This window comes from Zosterops lateralis (assembly GCF_965231275.1).
Source record: "Zosterops lateralis genome assembly, chromosome: 7".
In the NCBI taxonomy this organism is placed as follows: domain Eukaryota; kingdom Metazoa; phylum Chordata; class Aves; order Passeriformes; family Zosteropidae; genus Zosterops; species Zosterops lateralis.
The window spans coordinates 27610081-27631553 of record NC_139767.1 but is presented as its reverse complement, the minus strand read 5'-3'; the positions used below and the strand labels follow the sequence as shown (position 1 = coordinate 27631553).

The following is a 21473-nucleotide window of genomic DNA, read 5'->3' as shown; positions in this document are numbered from 1 at the left end:
TGGTTTTGTGGGGTTTCATTTCAATGTAAGCAGACCTGATCTGGAACCTCCCATTTCTTCTTCACAAGCTGTTTGGCATTTACACTAGAATCATGAAGTCCTGAAGCATTACATTTCTTCCCCCCTGCCAGAAAAGAGTTGTTTATTTAGTTATTTTGAATTAAGAAAACAAATGTTTGTCACTGGAATTCCTCCCATTAGTGATGAGAATTGTAAAACACTCAAATCCCCCCATTCCCAGGCAGCCAAAATGTTGTCTGTACCCAGTGGCTGCTCTAGATCAAGGATGAAAAATGGTTCATAACCTTCACTTGAGAGTTTGAAAAGCCAGCCAAACAAAAATAGCTGTAAAAAGATCTACTCTAAACCCATATTAAAAATAAAATGATAAACTTTCAAGGAATAAACCTTACTGACATTTTGTCCTCTTGAGGCTTCTCTAGGCTGACCTGAAAACAGCATCTCAGGGTCAGACCAGAAAACTTGTTTGCTGTTATTATTATCTATTGCCTGAATTATTCTCCTGCCCAAAATGATCCAAGTTGTCGAAGCCCCACAGGACTTTGAGTCAGCAAAGAAACACAAACCTGAGGGAGATATAAAAATAGCAAGTACAGCTTACCCTTGAGGTCCACCTATGCACCACCACTGCCTCCTCCGTAGTCACCACATTTTGTGTCGTGCCCAGCACTGACTTGTTCCTGTGAGGTCAGATAAAGGTTGATGGGGATTGTTTGAGATCCAGAGAGTACTCCCTTATTTTCTGAAGCATAAATAAGCCTCTGCCAGTGGGGCTGCTGCTGTTTAATAAGTAAAGAGGGAGTGGTTTTCCTTCTTGGCAGGAATATAAGACGTGCAACCCGGAGAGCTGCCCAGAGGTGCGCAGGAACACCCCCTGGACACCGTGGATGCCCGTGAACATCACCCAGAACGGCGCCCGGCAGGAGCAGCGCTTCCGCTACACGTGCCGGGCACAGCTCTCCGACCCCCACGAGCTGCAGTTCGGGAGGAAGAAAACCGAGAGCCGGTTCTGCCCCAACGATGGCTCTGCAGTGTGTGACACTGACTGTACGTCCCGCCACCTCTGAGGGACCCTGGGGCAGGCTGAGGTGTGGGGAAGGGGGATGCTCTTGGAACAACAGGCCCCTGACTGTGTCTGCATGTCTGCAGTAGTATCCACATGTACGACTGGTGTCACTGCAGAGGGGCAGGGGTGGGAAGAGCCCTGTGACACAGATATATAAGCTCTGTGCTTATGGCAGTGTATAGATTTGTTCTTGCTCCTGCTAGGCTGCCCCAAAGACAACAGGCGAGTAATGAGGGTGTAAAGAAGAGAAAAGCTATTCTCAGGACAGTGTGTCTTTTCCGTCATCCGTGGCGCTCCCCTCATGCACTGTCTCTCAGGTTGTTCTCTGCAGGACTGCTGTGATGCAAGGCAGCATTTTGAGAGCACAGCCTGCATTGCCACAATTTTCTGCCCAGGGAGGTCATTTATCAAGGTTACCAGCAGACTCAATTTGTATGGGTACAAATTTATTTTTCTGTCTACCTTAGCTGTAGCTCTGGGAAAAAAAAAACTCTTGCCAAGTGCTTTCAACAGAAACTATTCTGCAGGCCACATAGATCCTGATTTTATTCATGAGCTTTTAAAAGCCCAACAAATGAGTAATTTGTGATATTATGATGTCTTGTTTGTTTTCCTTGAAGCTCTTGTTGACGACCTCCTCAAGACTGGTAAGACCTCTGCACGGATTATCAATGGGGGCTGGTCCTTTTGGGGGGCCTGGTCTTCCTGCTCCAGAGACTGTGAGCTGGGCTTTAGGATCAGGAAGAGAACGTGCACAAACCCTGAACCTAAAAATGGTGGCTTGCCTTGTGTGGGGTCAGCGATGGAGTACCAAGACTGCAATCCTCACCCCTGCCCAGGTAACCATGATCATCTTTCTGCATGAAATTCAGAGATGTTTTCCCAAATCTTAATGGTAGAGCAGCAACAGCAACAACCACAAAATCAGTATTCTTAAGCTGCCTTTTTTTTTTTTTTTTTTTTTTTTTTTTTTCATTTGGGGGATTTTTCCTTATGTTTTTTAAAGCTATTGTAATGACCCACATATGTTATCTTTAGTGCTGACTTAGGCTCCACCTCGGCTCAGAGGGTAACATCCCTAGCCACATCCTCTAGAGGAAGTAGTATGGTGGCTTGTAGCAATCCTTTGCTTCAGGAAGGTTTGATGCTCCATCCAAGGTGCATCTGCTCCGTTATGAGGAGGCAGGCTTAATAAATGTGGCTTAATACTGTATAGAGATGCTTGATGTGGTGGTTCTTCTTGTGAACACTTGTTTCTTCCCCCTCTCCTGCTTACGTATTGTTCTTGCGATGGGCATCTACTCTTGACATCAGTTACCATTTCCTGCACGGCCAGCAGGGAGTATTCTTGCCTGGTTTCCTGGTTTTCGAGTTTGTCCTCATGTTTATGTTGCACTCCTGGTCCAGAATAGTAGTAATAGACCATTGACTACTGTATTCTCTCTCACTTATCCTTCTCCTTGCTCTGTAATAACTGTCTAAAGTAAATTTAAGTGATCTTACACAAATTACCTTGCCTCTTTGCAGTTCCAGCAATTATCTACCTCTGGCAATACAGTTTGTGGCCTACACTTGAAAATGCTCTATTATAGTAGTACTATTATGATTCTAAAATTCAATACAAAGATAAAATTCAAATGCAGATATGATCCGAATGCACAGCAAGAGCATAGCAGGAGTGTCAAATATTGCACTCTATGGCCTATAAAAAGGAAATAACTCTAGCACTATAAAGGCAGCTATTAGTACTATTTTGGAAGCTCTCAGTGGCTTTTCACTAATGTCTGTGCCCTTTTCTGTGCTGTTTTCTCCCCTTGGACACTCTGATGTTTTACAATCTGTTCTGAGTGCATGATTACTATTTCTCTGTGTCTCCCTCCTTCCCTGCCTCACTCAATGTGTATACACAAATCCTGGATTTATTTTGCTCGAAGTCATCAGGTTATTATCTTCTGAATTAATGGCATGTGGACCTGCAAACCAGGCAGTTTAGTGGGTGGGGGGTGGGGGATTCAGGGATCTTAAGTCCCTTCCTAGTTTTATTATTAACCTCTTAAGGGGTTATGCTTAGATCATAGAGTGGTTTGGGTTGGAAGGGAGCTTTAAAGGTCACTAGTCCAATGCCCCTGCAATGAGCAGAGTCAATAAATAAAGCCTCTGAGTTTCTGTTTCCTGAAGGCTGGAACTAGAGGACTTGGGCCTCCCACAGAAAGGTGCCAAATAAGCTCCACTTCAGTGCTACAGCACTTTTTTCCTGAGTAAATCTACTGTTGCTGCGAAGTTTCAGGAGATAACATAATAGTCATTCAATAGTAGTAGTAATAATAATAATAATAGTAATAATAATAGTAGCAGCAATGCTGTTTTATAAAAAGGAAGGGAATAGAATGGAGCAGAATATTTCACTGATTATTAATGACTGCAACAATGAATATTTTCTGGTTTTGGCACTTTACGATGCAGACTCTTTTTCTGCGTAGATTTCATTCTGCATCCACAGAGTGAAGTGGATTTGTACCTCTCTTGAAGTTCTTGTTGTCAGGCCCAAATGTCCTGGGGTGCAGGAAACTGCTTGCTAGCGTGGACAGGGTGGATATGCAAGGTGAGACACTGGGGCTCTCCAGCTTTGTCCCAGTGAGAGGAGTAACCCACGGCCTCTCCCTGTCTGTGCTTGCTTTTCAATGTCCTGCAGTGAAAGGCTCGTGGTCTTGCTGGACTCCCTGGTCCCACTGCTCAGCCACCTGTGGGGGTGGGCACTACCAGCGCACGCGGACCTGCACCAACCCGGCTCCGTCCAGCGGGGAGGACATCTGCATCGGGCTGCACACCGAGGAGGCCCTCTGCAACACACACCCCTGCCAAGGTACCCCCTTCTCATCCCTGCTCCAGCTGGCCGCCGTGCTGGTGGGAACAGGGCATGGCTGCAAAGTGTTTAAATAACAAATCAGAAACACCACCAGTTACAAGTCTTTTGGTCATTTATTGTGTCTGTTGAGCCAGAGGATGGGACATCCCAGTGTTAACTGCAGTGAAATGCCTTTCTCTGCCTGTTCCCTGGCCCTTGCTCTGGCATTCTGGTGCTGGTTAAGCAAAATTTTGCTAATGGTTTCAAGTAACTGAAAAAGTGGGAGATTGGTTCTTCAGTGTGGAAGTCGACCTGACAAACAAAAGCAGTCATGAGGCAGAAATCGGTATAGTTGCTGAAGGGACTTTTTGTTTCCTTACTTTTTGTTTCACAGACGACAGATCAACATATGCTACAACTCAGAGGACAGGTTTAGATCTGTGCTGGTTTTGAACTACCTTTGTGATTTCTGATCCAGTGCAGGCTGACTCCTGCCCTTAGGAACGTCAGCAAAACTCTTGGAGTGCTCTAGTTTGTGCTGGCTGCTTGAGGTATCCCTGGGAGGCTACATCAAAAGCTTGGAGGTCCTGGTGCGACGTTGCCCCACCCTGTTCCTTGTACGTCTTTAACGAGACCTGATATAGGAGCTTTTAAGGCAATTAGGTTCTGTGCAGTGCTCCACCAAAGGTTGGTTTAGTCCATATTAAGAGAACTACAACCTGACAAGTAGGGTGTGATGCTTACACTGAGAAAATTAAATCCACTAAGGACCCATGGAATAGATGTGTGGGAGAGACCCAAGCCAGAATCTAGGATTCTTCAGCATGGGAGAAGTCTTGTATCTTACAAAGCACCCTTTTCCTTGTTGGTAACACTGTGTGTGTGTTTTCCTGACCCTGGATTTCAGGTGGCTGGTCAGAGTGGTCAGAGTGGAGCCTGTGCAATGAAGAGGGCGTCCAGTACCGCAGCCGCTACTGCGAGGTGCACAGCCCGGACTCCTCCCAGTGCGTCGGAAACAGCACTCAGTACCAGGATTGCCTGTACAATGAAATTCCTGGTATGTATCCTGTCATCCAGAAGGACTGGGTGGTTCAGGAGAGCAGTTTGTGCTCGGGCTGTCAAACTAGGCTGAGATTTTCTCTATTATAAATTGGGCTTGGATGCTTCTGGAAAAACAAGGAAATAGACAAACGTTATAAATTCTCTCATGGCAGGCACGGGGTAAATGGCTTTCCCTTAAGCAGCTTAACATTTCTTTTAAACAGAATTATCTTGATCCGTGACAAATAACTAGTATTGCCTCACCTGAATTGAAGCTTTAAAACTTGTATAGTTTGTCTTAGGCTGGGTTATGTCTCTGTTCTCAGCATGCATATGAGCAACAGAAGGTTGTTGATTTCAGGTACCAAAAAAGCATCCCAAAAGAGCAAAGAATTAAGGTGAGGCAGATGCAGAAAATTGGGGTGTGAAGATGGGAGATTAACCCGGGGTCTAACAGAGCAACACTGTTGATGGACAGATGGTCATCAGCATATTCGACCCTGTGCTTTTTGGAAATTGAATCTCCCAGGCAAATATCTGATATGGGTCAAGACTGAATAATGCCTTTCCACATGTTCTTTTTTTGGATTACAGTGTACTCACTTAAAAATCTGAGATCTCTAGGCAATGGTATTCTTTTTCATGGTTTTCTCAGCTACCATCTTTTCACTAAATTGAAGAAGCTACAGAGTGATCAGGTACTGGAATTGGAACGTCTTCAGAGAGGTTTCGTTGCATGTGTTTCAAACCATGAGCTTATAATTCAATTTAGAGAGACTCTCAGCTTGCTGCAGAACATATGAGCACCTTCTCGTGTCTGTAGCACAGAGGGTTTAATTACTTGAAGAAGTAAAGGGATGGTAAAATGACAGCTTTCTCCAATCTTCTTTTCTTTGTTTAGTGATCCTGCCAGCCTCCAGCATCGATGAGAGCACGAACTGTGGAGGTAGGTTACCACTAACTATATATCTTATTTTTATCTTAACCTGACTTCTTTTCTCCCTGTGCAGTATCAACCAAACCATTAATCTATACAGCTCATATCCCACTGATAGCCTTAATTCCACTGGAGTCTTGCTGTCTGAGTCAGACTGGAGGAATGTATCGCATGTCCACTTGTCAGTTCCAAGATTCTTATTTATTTGGAAGTTTGGGGTGGTCACTGAGGGTCACTAATTACCAGAGAGCAATTGCTTGTGTCTCTCTACCTCCAGGGTGAATGGTTTAGGTGGAAGAAAGGGTTATTCCTCATTCACCACTGTAAGCCTCCAGCTGTTTGGAGGCAGGTGTTTTTAAATAACCTGTAAAGATTTCAGGGAACAGGGTCCCTTAGACAGATCCTTTGCTGATATAGGATGAGATTGGAGGTTTATACTTGTCTTCCAAGCACTCCCTTTCACTCAAGTTTTCACCTCTCACAGAAATTGTGTCTCCTTTCTACATGTGACTTGGAAAGATCCAGTCATTAGTGTCACTTTTCCACTGCCCTGGGAGCCCTTACAGTAAAAATGCAGACTGAAGAAAATGGCAGGTTCCTTTCATGTTTTAAAATGCTAGTTTCACAATAATGGCCATGCCAATTCCTGCTAGCCTCACATCCCTGGTTTCCTGAAATCTAGATGATCTTCAGGCTGCCAAAATCTCTTCTCCCTGTAGAGATCATGGCAAAAACCAGCATGCCACCTGTGGCATGGAAATGTGGCTTCTCAGTTTGCAACTGAGGGCAATCAGTGGAATTAAGATTTCAGCCCCTGCAATGTAACATCTGGCTTCCTGCATCACTCCTTCTCCCTCAGAGTGTGCAATGGTTCTGCTTTGATTCCAGGACCCCTTGCTATAACTTGCACTCTACTGTTACGCACTGTACCACATTTCTTTCTTTTTCCACCACCACTGTATTTGCTGTTGCTGTCTAAATTTTGCCATAGCTGATATTATTTATTAATGTAGTGTTTTACTATATTTGGCAAAGAAGCCAATCAATAGAAATTCTGTTGATGCATTTCAGAAAATCTATATTTTCAAAGTGATGAACCAGAAGGCTTCCCCCCCGGGGACTCACATGCTGCAAACAAAATAATATGATTTTTTTCCCCCTAAGATATAGCCAAAACTCATTTGAAAAATCAGATGGGTGTTTCAAAGGTGAGAGTGAAATAGAAGAGAGCTTTATGTTGTGACTTGCAAATGTGGCAGTGAAATAAAGCATTCACTGCAGTATAAGCAAAGCTGGACAGGAGGAGAATGTGGCAGTGTGTCATGTGGCTTTACTGAACACAGTTGCATATTCTACGTTTTAGGTTTCGTGAGTGATGCAAAACAGGCAGAGGTTTTTAGAAATGAAATTTATTTTTGAAAAAGTCTTGTGACATTTAGTAGGAAATTATAATATTTCTGCTGGGTTTTTTTGGCCCATCATCCAAAACAATACAAAATTCTAATCTTGCAATGGAAATTTATAGTGTATTTTGAAAAATGAATGCAACTCATCAATCTAACGAATTCTGTATGTTCCATACTGTAATTATGATTGAAGTGCATTACTTTGCTGTAGAACTCTATGGGTTTTGTTCTTTTTAAAAACAGAAAGATATTTTTTAACTAAAGATTAGACAGGAGCCATTGACTAACAGGCAGAATCTGCTATTTGAAAAGCATATCACTTAAAATGTAAGATGGCACCAAAAAACTGCACACCGTGATCAGACTAAGAATGAGCCTCCACTGTCTGAGTAGCCCCATTTCTGCACACAGTCAAGTCAACACAGCAGTCTGTCCAAATGAATTGGCTTTTTAAGTATTACAGGAGATTTACTGCTGCAGTCACCACTGAGGCGATGTGACTGACCCCTGGGACAGCTGCCCTGGGGCCAGCACTCAGGGGGTCCCCTCGGGCTCTAGGGCCTCTGCCATTTCTGTTTGAAAGATGACAGAGCAAAGGCAGAGGAAAGGCAGAAGCATTTGGAGTCAAATAGTTGATTCTTTTCTGTATAGTCCCCCCTGCACATAGCAAAATACAACAGGGTCATAAAGTTTTGCCATCCCATAACGCCTCTGGTTGCTTTGATAACTTGGTGGCTCTAATGGCCACTACTGTTGGTTCTGTTGTCAGTGGAGATCTGGTGGTGGTGGGTTTTACCACAGGTGTGAGACTCTGTGAGGTGAGGGAGGAATGAGGAGTGCGGTTTGACTCTGTCTTCCCTCACCAGTCAGAGCTGTGAGTTAGGTACTTCCCAGTGTGTGGGATGCCCAGCTACAGCTCCTTCCAGGGGTCAGTGCTGGCCTTGAAGGGTGCTGTTGCAACCTCTCATGGAGAGATCTCTGCAGGAGGCTTTTATAGTCCAACAGCTTTTCTGTTTGAAGTGTTTGCACTGTAGCTACCCCGCCAGCACCTGCCTGCAAATGATTTCCTATCTCTGCAATTTGTGGAGAAAACCAACAAAGAAATGTTTTTCAAGCACTGCCCCCCTTTCCTTTGTCCACTTTATCTTTCTGTTCTCCAGAGGAACCCTAGTTCACTGTTAGCAGTACAAATAAACCTCAGAGGTAGTGCAGCCAAGACCAAGGCAATGCCATGCCATGAATAAGCAAGAATGCTGAGCGCACTTGGATTACAAGGGGGACGAATGTGTATCTCCCCCACCCCACAAACAGACCTATGGGCATTTTGGGCAGCCGACAGAAAGGGCTTTTTCCTCCCTTCCTTCTCCTTCAGAGAAACACTGAGCATTTTTATCCCCTTATTTCCATGACATGCACATGCTTTGGAATCCATTAATGTGCATTGTTTGTATGGCTCATTTCTTTAGCTGTCAGCTTAACATAATGTTTAGTTTCAATATCAATAGAGGGGAGAGAGGAGAGACAGGGAGGGAGCTTTGAGGAAACAATGCATGAACCTGTTAAACTGCACAAGGCAGAGCTGCAGTGGGGAGACTGATTTGCAGGGAGATTATGTCAGTTTATGTTAGGACGTAAGACTCTGGCTTCAACAGCTTATTAATGTTGATCCCGAGATGTCACTGCTCTGATTTGCACCTGTGGTCTTGTCAGGGGAGGGAAAAGGGCTGTTCTTTAAAAATAGCATCTCTTGTCATTTCCCTCGCAGGTTTTAGTCTCATCCATCTGATTGCCACTGGGGTCTCCTGTTTCTTCGGCTCCAGCCTGTTAACGTTTGTGATTTACGTGTACTGCCAGCGCTGCCAGAGGCAGTCCCAGGAGTCCACTGTTATCCACCCAACCACTCCCAACCATCTCCATTACAAGGGCAACACAACACCCAAGAATGAGAAGTACACCCCTATGGAGTTCAAGGTAGGGTACTTGAGGAGAAATACCACAAACAGCTTGATACTGCCTAAATAAATTCTGTATTCATGTCATGGTTGGAGCTGGGTAGGTCTGTGTTTCTGTGCCCAGCTGATGGCATTATACATGGGGTTGAAAGGGCATTTAGCTGTGCTGTCACAAAGGGGTTAAAAAGCCTCATTACTGCAGTGGGATTTTGTTCTGTTTCACAGTCCTGATGAATGCCAGTCTGGCAAGTACATACCAAGATACTCCAGCCCATTCTGACTATTGAATGTATACAAATTGTCCTCTAAAAAAAATCAGTAAGAGCTCAGTTCAGTGCATTGTTAGTGCATGGTAAGAGGAAATGGAGGGGAGGAAGAATAAAAATGGAAACTTCATTGCACAAATAGCTGGGAAAATGCACATTGGTAGGACGAGATTTTGGAAATTCTTTGGTAACTGCCAAATTGGAGTGAATGAGAAAGCAGAGAGAGGTTTCTGCCCCCCTCTATCAGTACTGGACAGAACTTACCCCAGGCAGCTGTGCAGAAATCAGTGACAGGAGCAGAGTGGGGAGCTGAAGCCTTAGGAGATGATTGCTGAAGTGGCATGTGTTGCTGGCATGTTGGCTTGCTGAAGTGAGCACTGCCCATTATCAGAGCAGAATAGGATGCAGGGTGCTGCAGACAATACCCTGAGCACTTGTTTGGATTTGAGCATCAGTCTCCTGATGAAGTGTGGGATCTGAGCAGTGAGCAGTGGCATGAGTGGATGGGCTTCATGTCACCACAGGAGGAGCAGCCTGCCTAGGGTCACTTGAACAGTGTGGAGCATTATTTGGGACATGAACACAAGCCAGAAGGAAGCCCTGCAGCTGCTTGTTCCTTCATACAGCTACGTACTGTTGACATTTTGATTGTCTGCCTCTGCTGGTCTGGCCCAGCTTCTCACTGAGACCCAACAATAAGATCAGTGGTGGGATCGTTGCCACAGTCTAAACTCCCCGAGTGTTAAGGACTGTTCCTACGTAGGAATTGTGTAATGCTGGGCACAGGACAACTCCTGATACATGGCTATGATTTGTAGTGTGAATGCACATCAGAAAAAAGCTTGCATCAAATAATTTGAGAAGGATCAGTGTTGTTTTGCTGTTTTAAAGGAAAACAGTGTGAGTTGGAAAATAACTGACCAGTGTAATAAGAATGTGGTGAAATCCTTGCTGGGCATTGCAGCCTCTCAGAGGATCCTGCTGCCTATAAATGTGGTCTCAAAAACACATTTGCTAGCAAGCTTAAGACTACAGTTGCATACAGTTTAATAAGACTCCAGCATCATAATGCAAGTCAGCATAGATTTTTGGAAAGCAAATCATGTCAAGCAAATTGGATTCCTTTTTAAAATTAAATAAATATTGATCTAGATAGGAGGGAAGCAGCAGATATCAGGATTTTCAGACTTTTAACAAAATTTCTAAGGGATATATTATTCTACACGCTCTGCATATACAGGTTCAGTAATAAATTATTAAGACAGGTAAAGAACAGGGACTTGATCTTGGAAGCATCAAACTTCCAAGTAATCCTTTCAGTTACGGGAACTGCTGTGGCAAAGTCAATAGGAAGACCCAGATTAAAAAGGCTTGCAGGAATAAAGAAATGAGCAAGAGTATTCCCTTTTTTCTTAAATACCAAACAATAAAGAAAAGAGACAAATTTATTTTTTGTGGCCAAAAGCAGGTAGTTAGAGGGTTGGATTTGTGTTAACATTTCCTTCCTGATTTATACCGTGCTATCATGTGTTACCAGATGATGCTAAAATGGGCAGAATAGTTAAAATTTAGAAGGATGAGATTGTTCACAGAACGATCTTGATCAATTGGGTAAATGGGTTATGAAATGCACGATGTCTGTGTCAAGTGGTGCAGAGAAGTAGAAGTAATAACAAAGCTAAGCAAAGTTTAAAATAGCAGCAGATTAGTTAATGTAGTGTCAGGAGGGAGTTGACCTCTTTGATAGATCCATCTCTGAATACTTGATCTGGTGTATAGTAACAGTGAGCAGCTGTTAGAGTCTTCTTTCGAGGGACATAAAGAGCTTAGGCATTAGATCAAGTTTTGAAAAGTCTGGTTTATTTAAAGGAAGGCATTAGCTAACTGAGACTGTATGACTTAGCTGGGGGGAGAAGGGACTTGGACACAAGGAGAGATAGACCAGATGGGACTTATTTACAGAATGTTAGGAAGTGAAAGAGTTCAAGTGCATAAATCTGGAGTCATTGGACAGACCAAAGCTAAATGTTTAGGAGCAAGGGGCTACTTGCTGAGAAGAACTCAAAGTCATACACTTCAGAGTGGTGAATGAGGCAAAGAGATTTACAGAAAGGGTAAAATCTATTTGTCAAGTGAAGCCTCCTTTTCTCCATCCCTGTTGAGTATTTCCTTCTGCTCACCTTCTCTATTCCCTCTCCTTTGCTAAGCTCTTGGCTGAAAATTTCTCATTTCATACTACAAATCTGCCACTCCTCAGTGTTCCCTTGAAGCATATAGCATTAATGAAGTAAAAGGAAAGCCTCTGTGTGCTCTGTGCTGTGTAATTACTTATGGAACTTGTTATTAGCCAGGTTTATATTTAGGAATAACTGACAGATCTTTTTAAGGGTCAGGAGGGATTTTTTTTTCATGTCTTCAAGGAACATGTGTGGTTTTACTGTGATGCCACAAAATAAACATTAAAATTATGGAGAAGCTAAAATTCACCTTCCTGAAAAGGAGGATTGGACTGAGCTTGGATATGGGCCTATCTGAATTTAAAATGTGTACATGTGATAGAAAGTGGAAGCACCTGAGATTCCAAATTCTAAACCCAAATAAGCTTCTATTCAAAAGATACCAAGAAAACTACCCTCAACAATTTTTAATGAAACCAAAAGAATAATTGTAGGTTTGTGTGTGTGTGTGTGTGTCTGTGTATAAAAGTTATCAAATCCAGGATTAAGGAAAGAGAGGGTGTGTAGACTACTTTTCAGTAGCAGAAAATGATAATACACAGTGACATGATGGTAGCAGAAGGCTGGCCATATGCACAAGTCTGTTATTTTCCATTCTTTGATAATAATAAGCCTTCTGCAACCATCTTTAGTTTGTTTTCATCTTGAAGTATCTCTGCTCTACAATCAGCAGGTGAACACTGTAGAAAATTTGGCAGTGTTACATTCGAATGTACAGCACTGAATGGAAACTCATAAATCAAGGTAAATTTTATATGAAGGCAGATTTTAATGAAGCAAGTGCTAGCTGATATGAGTCTTGTTGGCCATTTCAGCACAGCAGTGCAGTAATGCAGATCAGATGTAAATACCATACATAATGGTGACCTATTGATCATGTAGCTGATGCTAACTTGCATAGGCAGTGTTTTGCAGAAGCATGTTTTATTTTTGTTGGCTCCTTTTCCCTTCCTGTTCTGCTTTCTCAATAATGATGTGAGGTTTATTATTAGCTATTTTAGCCATGATGTCTTGAAAGATTTCATGCATATGCATTTACCAGCAACACGTTGATTTTGATTTGGTATTCACAGATTGTAGGGGAGAGACCTTTTGGGTCACCTAATAAGCAGTTTATGTTTCATTAATTGGTTGAAGTTCAAACAACACTCTGACAATATTGAAGACTGTGCAGAACAAAAGCATAATGAAATAAAAATTATCTGCTGTTCACGTTTTGGCTTGATGGGTTACAGAACCACCTACAACCTTCCCAGTACTGCCATGCCGATTAGATAATAACTGACTATCAAAGCAGCAAGGAGATCCTCTTTTTAACATCTTGCTTCAGCTGCTCCATGCCTTCTGTGAGTTACTTACCAGAGCTGTGCTGATGGAAAGCCAGATGATTCTGCAGTAGAAGCAGGAGGACGTAGGGTCAGGATTGAGCCCTTGTGAATTAGGATCTCTTGGAACAGCCACACATGGAGAAAGGGTTTGGACTGAACTTCTTCCTATTGCTAAATCCTCTGCCAATAGAGAGAGCCAACATTTTATTCTACGCGGGATTTGGACAAAGGCGTCTGCATATTGGTCCAAATCCAAAATCCAGTGGCCTTTGGATCAGGCCAGATGGGATCAGTGAGAAATATAAGTTTGCAGGATGGTTTTGATGATGATTCTGCAGATTTTCCTTGCGATTGTGCTGGACAGACCTCCCTCTGTCCTTCCTTCCTTCAACACAGCTTTAGTTGTGAGTCATGCAGTAAAACTCTCTGTACTGATGCCTCAAATAAACTGAGGAAGCACCTGAGCATTGCATCTTCTCTGGCATCAGCATTGCTGTTGTAGGGCCAAACACTGAAGCAAAACAGTCATTTATGTCAAGGATTAAATTTATTGTGGGAAAAGATGAGGTGAGAACTGAGTGAGATTGCAGGATATGGCAATGAAAGAGGGAAACTAAGTGTTTGATCTATCACTTGATATCTGAATTTTCTAGGACATTAGAACAATACACATTAATTTCAGTAGAACTGTGAGTCCTGCACTTGCCTGAAATTATACAGCAAATATAGATGCAGTTACCAGAAAACGGGGGGAATAATCAGTAGATCACTTGAACTCTGTATAAATTAGAAGCTGCAATGAATATTGTCTAATGAAGTGAGAACAATGCTGTTGGGAAACAAATGACAGAATGCAGAGCAGACACCCCCAGCAAAGGACTCTGGGCCCTGTGATCCACACTTCATTACTAATGCCAAATAATTCATGGCAATAAAATACTAATATGGAGAGCTGAGACACAGACACCAATTCTGTCTTTGGAAGATGAATCCTTCTGAATAAAACAACAAGCTGGGTGTTTGGTGAGGCTTTCAACCTTGCAAAAATTAGCAAAAAAGATTAGTTCAGTTGGTTGGAGCACAGTGCTTAATGCCAAGGTTATTCTGTATGGGCCATTCTCTTGAGAGATGGACTGGATGATCCTTGTGGGCCCCTTCCAGTTCAGAATGTTCTGTGATTTTATTCTGTGAAAAAGAAGTAGAGCTTAGGATATAGGAAAGTGAATCTCAGTATGGATTTTAAATGTCTCTCTCTTGGCGATGGTCGTTTTCATTGCTGCTGAAAATCACACCTTTTTTTATAGAGAAGAGGCAGCCAGTGGTTTAAGTTAAAGCTATTTAAACAGCTGTCAAGTGCATGTCAAAGTCAGCCTTGGTCTCTGAGGATGTTTGCTTCTCCATGGAAAACTTTGTGTTTCAGTGTCCTGCCACTTAATTTGATGTGTTGCTACTTCAACTAAAATTGGTTAACCCGTTTATTTTTTGTGATCACAGCACATACATTGATAGCACTGTGATATAGGCTTTTTTCCCCCCGGTGACCCTTTCACTGTGCATCATTCAAGCCCCAGGAAGTGGCTGTAAAGTTCACATATAGCAGTGGTTGATGATACCCAACGTTATCAAGAAGTTATCAGCAGTCTCCCTGAAGTATTTGCTTTAGCTGCATGGCCTTAGCTGATGTAATCAACTGGGGGACAAAGATAGATAGATATATATAGGTATGTATATATAGTAAATAAGATTGAAATATAAATTCTGTTCCCGGTGAATTTCGTGTTTAACAAAGGCTATTTCCCTTGAACAAAGTGGCATTTAAGAACATTAAGTGCTTGAATGGTAGAGTACGTATTTTTAGTACTTACCATGAGTACAGTATTATTTGAAATAGAATAGTAGGGGCAGGGGGTTGAATTGGCAAAGAAGCATTGTGCCCTTTCTTGTATGATCCTGCAGTTGCAAATATCACTTCAGGGGACTCTTGATTTGCATAATGCCTACTATGAAGGGAAAGCAAGAGAGCTTACTGATGGGGAAAAAAGGATTAAGTGGTGCGTCTCAGTCAAAATCTGTTAGTGTCTTTTCTCCCTTTATATCATTGGCTTGAGTCAAATTGAGCAGTCAAGCATGCCTGGAGGTGTGACTGTCCTGGGATGATTGTGCCCAGAGAGGGATGTGCCTCTCCTGGTGCTGTCCCCACCCCATGGCAGCAGGGGCTCAGCGGGTGCTGTGTGTGAATCACAGATATGCACTTGCATAGATAAAGTATTTAAGAGTAGGGGAGACTGCCAATTCAGATCTGAGTGTTACCTTGCTCCTGCTCCCTCTGGGATACTAAGCAGCTGCTCACAGCAGTCCCCCAGTGGGAATTGAGTCTCTGCTCCATCTGCTTTTCATGCAAACCCTTGCACCTCCACAGGGCTGTTGCTGCTCCCTGTAGGGTGGGAATCCTCACTGTTCCATTTTCCCCACCATTTTTAAGAGAGTCTGGCTTTTAGGATGACTTTTTGTTTTTAAGCCATGTTAAGAAATTTTGACACTGTGGGTAGATGCTTCACAGTAATCCTGTCACGTTTTTCTCTTTATTGACAGCCTTCTCTGCTCCCCCTTTACATTCAGGCATACCTCCCCTACAGCCAGGTTAGGGATATGGTCCATGCCTTGCCTTCTCACAGGCTAGATCATCATGGATGCTCACATGAGCCTTTCTTTAGAGTTGTATTAGTGCAGCTGTGACAATCTGTTTGTAGGGAGACAAGTTTTGGTTTGTTTTTAATTAGATCAATGAGTGTAGCTGGAAAATCTGGTAGGTTTTTGAACATGTGAGCTGCTGTTTCAGAACTGAAGACAGATGTGTTCTAAAGCTTATCTGATTTTTCCAGCTACACTAATTGATCTAATGACTGATATTACCTTTTTCTTGCAATTTTCTCCTTTCCTAATTTCTCTGGGGTTGACATGTACATGCCTGCACCCACCCAGCTGTGCTGGAAGAATAATTAATTGAAGAACTACAGGAATGGGCGTGACAAAATTGCACTGGACTTGTTGCTGCTTGCTTACATGACTTCCCTCTACTGGTCAGCAGAGGAATATTTCAAACATAACCTTTCCTCATTTGCTAGAAATAAGTTAATGGTTCTCCCTTGGTCCAGGTGCTTGGGGTGATTCTCTCTTCTTTGTCACCTTAAAGCTCTGGCTAGAAGTGTTATGTGTATGAGCTGAACCAGGAAATCCTCAGCGCCACCAAGATATGCAGGAGGACTTAGTTATGTGTTTGCAGAAGACTTTAAAGAGAGCCATGAAAGAGGCAGGGAGCTGAAGTGAAGGGAGGGTGTAATACTAGACAAACAGTAAATACCAGAAAACCTATAACCTTTCTGCTACACTTGGAGACGAGCTGCCTTGCTATTCTTCTTGAACAGTTCCACTTGCAAATAGTGGATTCTTAAGTAGAGTTATAAAGAAATTGAGCTACGTGTCTACAAAATAAAGATAGCTGTGTCAGTATTCAGGACTAGAGCTCAGTTTCCAAAGTGTTTGGCACCTCTGAGTGAGGACAGATGAAACACCTGAGCTTTTTTTTTTCTGGACCATGACCACCCGATCCTGAAGAGTCATTGAGAGCTCAGGGCTGCTCAGGATGAGCTGGCTGATGCCACAGCATGGGCTGCACAGGCTGGGGCAACACTACAGCCACAGCCACTTTCCCTGGTTCATCATTTATATATGCAGGAGAGGTTTGGCATAGGGGAAACAGGAGTAACTCTGCCTGCACTCCCATACAGCTGAGGGAATCCTTATTAAGTCAGCTCTAATGTCATCCTGAGATTTGGCACAAAGCATGCGAATAAAGGAAAGAACTGAAAATCTGTGGATGAAGGAATCTATGGACTGTATCCCAGAGTCTCTGAGAACCAGCTAATGAACAACTCCAATTACTTTTACAAATATCATGGACCTTAGGCAAACCCCCAGTGCCACGAATTGCAAAGGTAATACAAAAGTGTTAGTGAGAAAGCAGGCCAATTTCTGCCCTGCTAATTGAGTCACTGTTAAGCTACAGAAGTCCAATGCAGTAAAGTCACACAAGTAACTCCAGTAAGTCTGTGTGGGAAACATCAGTTGGATTTGGGCATAAGACAAAACATCTGTGAGCATACAGGCCCACAATCACTAGAGAACGCCTGGACCTTCCCCATTCAACCAAGCATATCAATGGGGTGTTAAAACCCACTCTGTCTGTAAAATTTGGCAGTCAGGGCCATAGAGAATGAAACCGGGAGAAACAAATGGGATTGACTTGACTGTGCTTTCAGTTACAGCAATGGAAACTCATTGAAACAAATCTGTGTCAGTATTAATATGCAGGAAGATCTGAATTAATATTTGAGAGGCAACATATCACATACCCTGATGAAATGAAAGGTGATTCAGCTGAGCTGACAGCTGAGCCAAGACCTAATGCTGAGCAGGGAGAAATCAAACATAATCGCTTTTTGCACAGAGTTTGAGCTGCAGATTCTCAGCTGGTTAAAAATGCAGCTTCACTTGTCCATACATCTGAAGGAAAGAGGGTGGTATTGGTGTCTTAAATAATCTTGTGATGTGTAAATAGAAATTGGCTTGGACAGGAAGGCTGCTGTAGAGATTGAAACCTGGCTAATGGACTGTGAACATCGGGCAATTGTTGATGGGAACAAACAGGGCTATGGGGAGGAATTGTTTGGGGCACTGCAAACAGTAATGCAAGGTTTGGCTTTATTTAATATCTTCATTAACGAGCTTGGAGAGAGTGCAGTCAGTGTGTTAATTAAATGAGCAGAAGATATTAAACTGGGAGGTGTGTCAAAAAAACAGCCACTGGTAGAGAAATAATGGAAAATGACCTGAGGAGGTTACAAATGTAGAGAGGAAATAACAAGGTGAGAGGCAACATGGGGAGAAAACAAAGCAATCCTGAGGAAAATAATCAAAAAGCAGCTATTTAGAGGGTGGGAGAATTTGGAAAGCACTAAGACTATAAGAGACTGAATGGAGTTAACAGATGGCAAATTGGGCCCAGTTTTTACTTTTATTTTTATTTTTACTACTTCTTTTTTCACCACTGCAGTTACACCTTTGCAATTCTCAGTCTAAATGCAGCACTGTGGGCTGGCACCAGGCTGCACAACTTGTGCTGGTAATTCAGCAGAACAAGCAGCTCTGAGGCCATCCAAAAGCTCAAGGCTGCTTGCTCCAGTATGAGTGCAGTGAGGCAGTGGGAGCTGCCCCCCAGACAGCCCCAGACTAGTTACCGTCAGCAGAAGCCCAGTAGAGCTCAATGCTCCAAACCATCCAGAGTGACATTAATGTCAGTTTTAAAGGGCCATGATGACACCTCTTGTGAATTTGTCTGAGTAGTGGAGCCTGTGCAGGATCAGGTGCTGTAGCTGAGGTGCTGAGCCTCTCTAGTAACACTCCTGTGTGCGTGGGGCGCCCAGGAGGGGCATTCACCAAGACACAGGAGTGCAGTGAGGAGACAGTTTACACCTTCCCACACAGCTGAGATCATGTCTGCTATATCCTGTGCACCAGCTATATTGGGAAGCAGTTGGGGCACCCTTGGATTCCTCTTTTGTGTCTGGACACCACGTCATGGATGTTGCCACCAGCAAATCATAGGCAAGCTGGGGCTAAATTGCAAGCTTTAGGCTAGACACCTGCACTTGCCAGTGGGAAGATTTCCATGACCTCCTCAGACTTCAGTTTCCAGCTGAGAAAAATACTTCAGTTTGCCTTACTATTACATGCAGTTTCTTTTGCCATCTTACTCATGTGCTTGAAGTCAGAGATGTGCCAAAGCATCCTTCTGACAATGGTCCTTTATGTTGCCAGCTCAGAAGGGTTTTATAAGTTTACAATGGCAGTAATATAACTTCACTCCCTTCTAAGTGCAAGGATAAAATAGCTATTTTCAAACAGCTATAGATAACTTTGGCTATTCATTTTCTGATAATTGGATGTTAGCTCTATTGTCAACCTGAGCACATCTACAGATGCTGCCGTCATTTGGGGGTTGTTTAATTTATTTACCAATAACAGTGAACAAAGAATCTCCAGTCTAAAAATATGGTAAGCTTCCATCCAAAAAGAACACGCAATCATAAGTTTAGTAGTCCCAGTGGGATTTTTTTGTATCTCTTTCTGAGATGAATAACCTTCTTATATAGAAAATAGGTTCCTCATCTGTACATCTACACTTCACTGTAAATCCTGCAAACAGCTTTATTGAATTCATCAGGAAAAAACTCAATACATAAACTCTGGCCACTGCTTCCTTTGACTTCATGTGGGCAGGGATTAAGAGGTTTTTTAAAAGCATCAGGTGAGATAGTTTGCTTGGCATAGGACACTAAGCAAATTTTAAAGAAAAATCAAAAAGGGGAATCATTCAAGTCTTAAAAATCACTCCCAGCTTGGAGTAAATACATGGGTCTCATAAGGTCTTTCTGGCAACTTTCCATCTTTCCAGGGTTATTTGTAATTCTTAGCTCGAGAGGCACAGCAGTGTTGTGGCATCCAGTTGATCAGAAGAAAGGGAGCATGTGGGTGGGCCAGACGTCATGTATTTTCTTGGTGTCAGTTATTGCCAAAAGAGGTTATTTTAGTTGTATGGTTTGTTTTGTTGAAATGTAGTTATTATGCTAATTATTCCCAAATTTAGTGGTTAATTATAATTCCGAGATCTCTGCCCTGGTACTTCCAGAGATGTACAAGCTTTGGGAAATGTTTCATAATATTAATATATTTCCACAACCCTGAGTCATTTGGCTAATGTTCCTACAATGCGAAAAGTAACATCCTTTAACAAGAAGGCATGGCTAGCTCCATGAAACAGCTGATCTGCATCAAAAAGGCATTTTTTCTCAATCTGATTTCACTGCAAGAAGCAAACAGCTTAAAAGGAGCTCAAAAGAAACTAAATGTTGGATCTTTGTTTCATTACATCATTGCACAATTCCCTTATCCCTCTGTTTTCCTGGGGAATGAGGGGGCGTAATGGCCATCCCACTGTTGCTACAGGAGGTCTGTTGGATGCTGTTACAAGGAAAGTTGGAAAGGCTGCCTCAATTCTTTTAGGGATAATTGTGTGACAGAGTTCAGCAGGAGCGTTGTCCTTGATTTCTGCAGCAGAAGGATGAGGAATGCACATGGGCTTCATTTGGATTTACTAAGAGAAATGAGTTGACTATAAAGTTGCTGTCTGCTCCCTGGACCCTGATTTTAGACCTTCTCTGTGTTCACAGTGGATGAGCAGGGTTAGCAGTGATTGGAGTTGTTACCCCTGGTTCCTTCTTGCCTGCACTCACTCTGTGGTGAAGGAAAGGAGAAGTTTTTCTCTGTAGTACACTGGGATGTTCAACATTACAAACTTCCCAGGTGGAAACTTAAACCTGTGTAGCCAACCTGTGCAGCCCTGGCACAGGCAGCACATCTCTGATGAGCCATGGATAGGTCTGCACTGCATTGTTCTGCCTCTTCACAGGTTGAAGTGGTGGTAATCATAAACACTGAAAGAAGTGGTTTGAAGCTGCCCAGGGAAGGTCACCCAAGTTCTTTTCTTTTTTACCTTTTTAAAGAGGAAAGTATCGTGGTGGGTGGTAGAAGAAGTGAAATTATACCTGTTCACAGAGAAATAGTGGAGAAACTGTGAGGTTGGGGGGAATTGTCCTTGCTCACTGACTTCACTGGGATTGTGGTGCTGCATAGCTGGTGAGGATTAACCTACAAAACTCCTGGGAAACCTGCTGACTCTTCCTCCACAACCCCCAAAATAGAAAGGAATATCTGGAGCTCGGAGAGAATGCTGAGCTCTGAAAAGCTGAGAGTTTTCTACATGAGCAGATTAAGGAAATCTTGCCATCATATGTTACCCTGTGGGAACTACATTATGGCTCTAATTTTGGTATTAGTTGTACGAGTATCAGATGCTTTTATAAGTATCATTTTTATTTTAGCTTCTCAAAAATACATGCAATGCCTTTTAACTGGGAGTGGGGAAATGTTCATCTACTTTTTATATCAAGGCTGGAAATTTTCATGACCGTATATTGAAAATCGAAACATTTGATCTGTTTATGTGCGTAAGAAATGTTTACACAGCTTATACTTGCAGCTGTAGGATGGGAGTTGGAAGTAGTACTGGAAGTCCCATAGTGTTACGTGTAAAGATGTTTTGATACATCTGGGAGAATGTAAGCAAGTAGGTCAGTGGATAATGACTTAATGATTTGGAGCAGAGGCAGAATTTGCGGAAGTAGTGGCAAGGCCTTGCTGGAGAAAAAGGAGCAAATGGAAAATCTGAATGATGGCTTGGGCTAAAAATATCAAT

At 42.8% G+C, this 21473-nt stretch overlaps 1 protein-coding gene across 8 annotated transcripts in view; it reads left to right on the top strand.

Moving 5' to 3' along the window:
* The window catches only part of SEMA5B (semaphorin 5B), a 267706-nt gene that overhangs the window by 236832 nt on the left and 9401 nt on the right, over positions 1 to 21473 (top strand). For all 8 annotated transcript variants that reach the window (XM_083865131.1, XM_083865130.1, XM_083865129.1 and 5 more), the window contains 6 exons: positions 843 to 1068; positions 1708 to 1926; positions 3780 to 3950; positions 4840 to 4989; positions 5875 to 5919; positions 9082 to 9287. In XM_083865131.1, the coding sequence (XP_083721257.1) occupies positions 843 to 1068; positions 1708 to 1926; positions 3780 to 3950; positions 4840 to 4989; positions 5875 to 5919; positions 9082 to 9287 (1017 nt within the window). The remainder of the gene's footprint in view (positions 1 to 842; positions 1069 to 1707; positions 1927 to 3779; positions 3951 to 4839; positions 4990 to 5874; positions 5920 to 9081; positions 9288 to 21473) is intronic.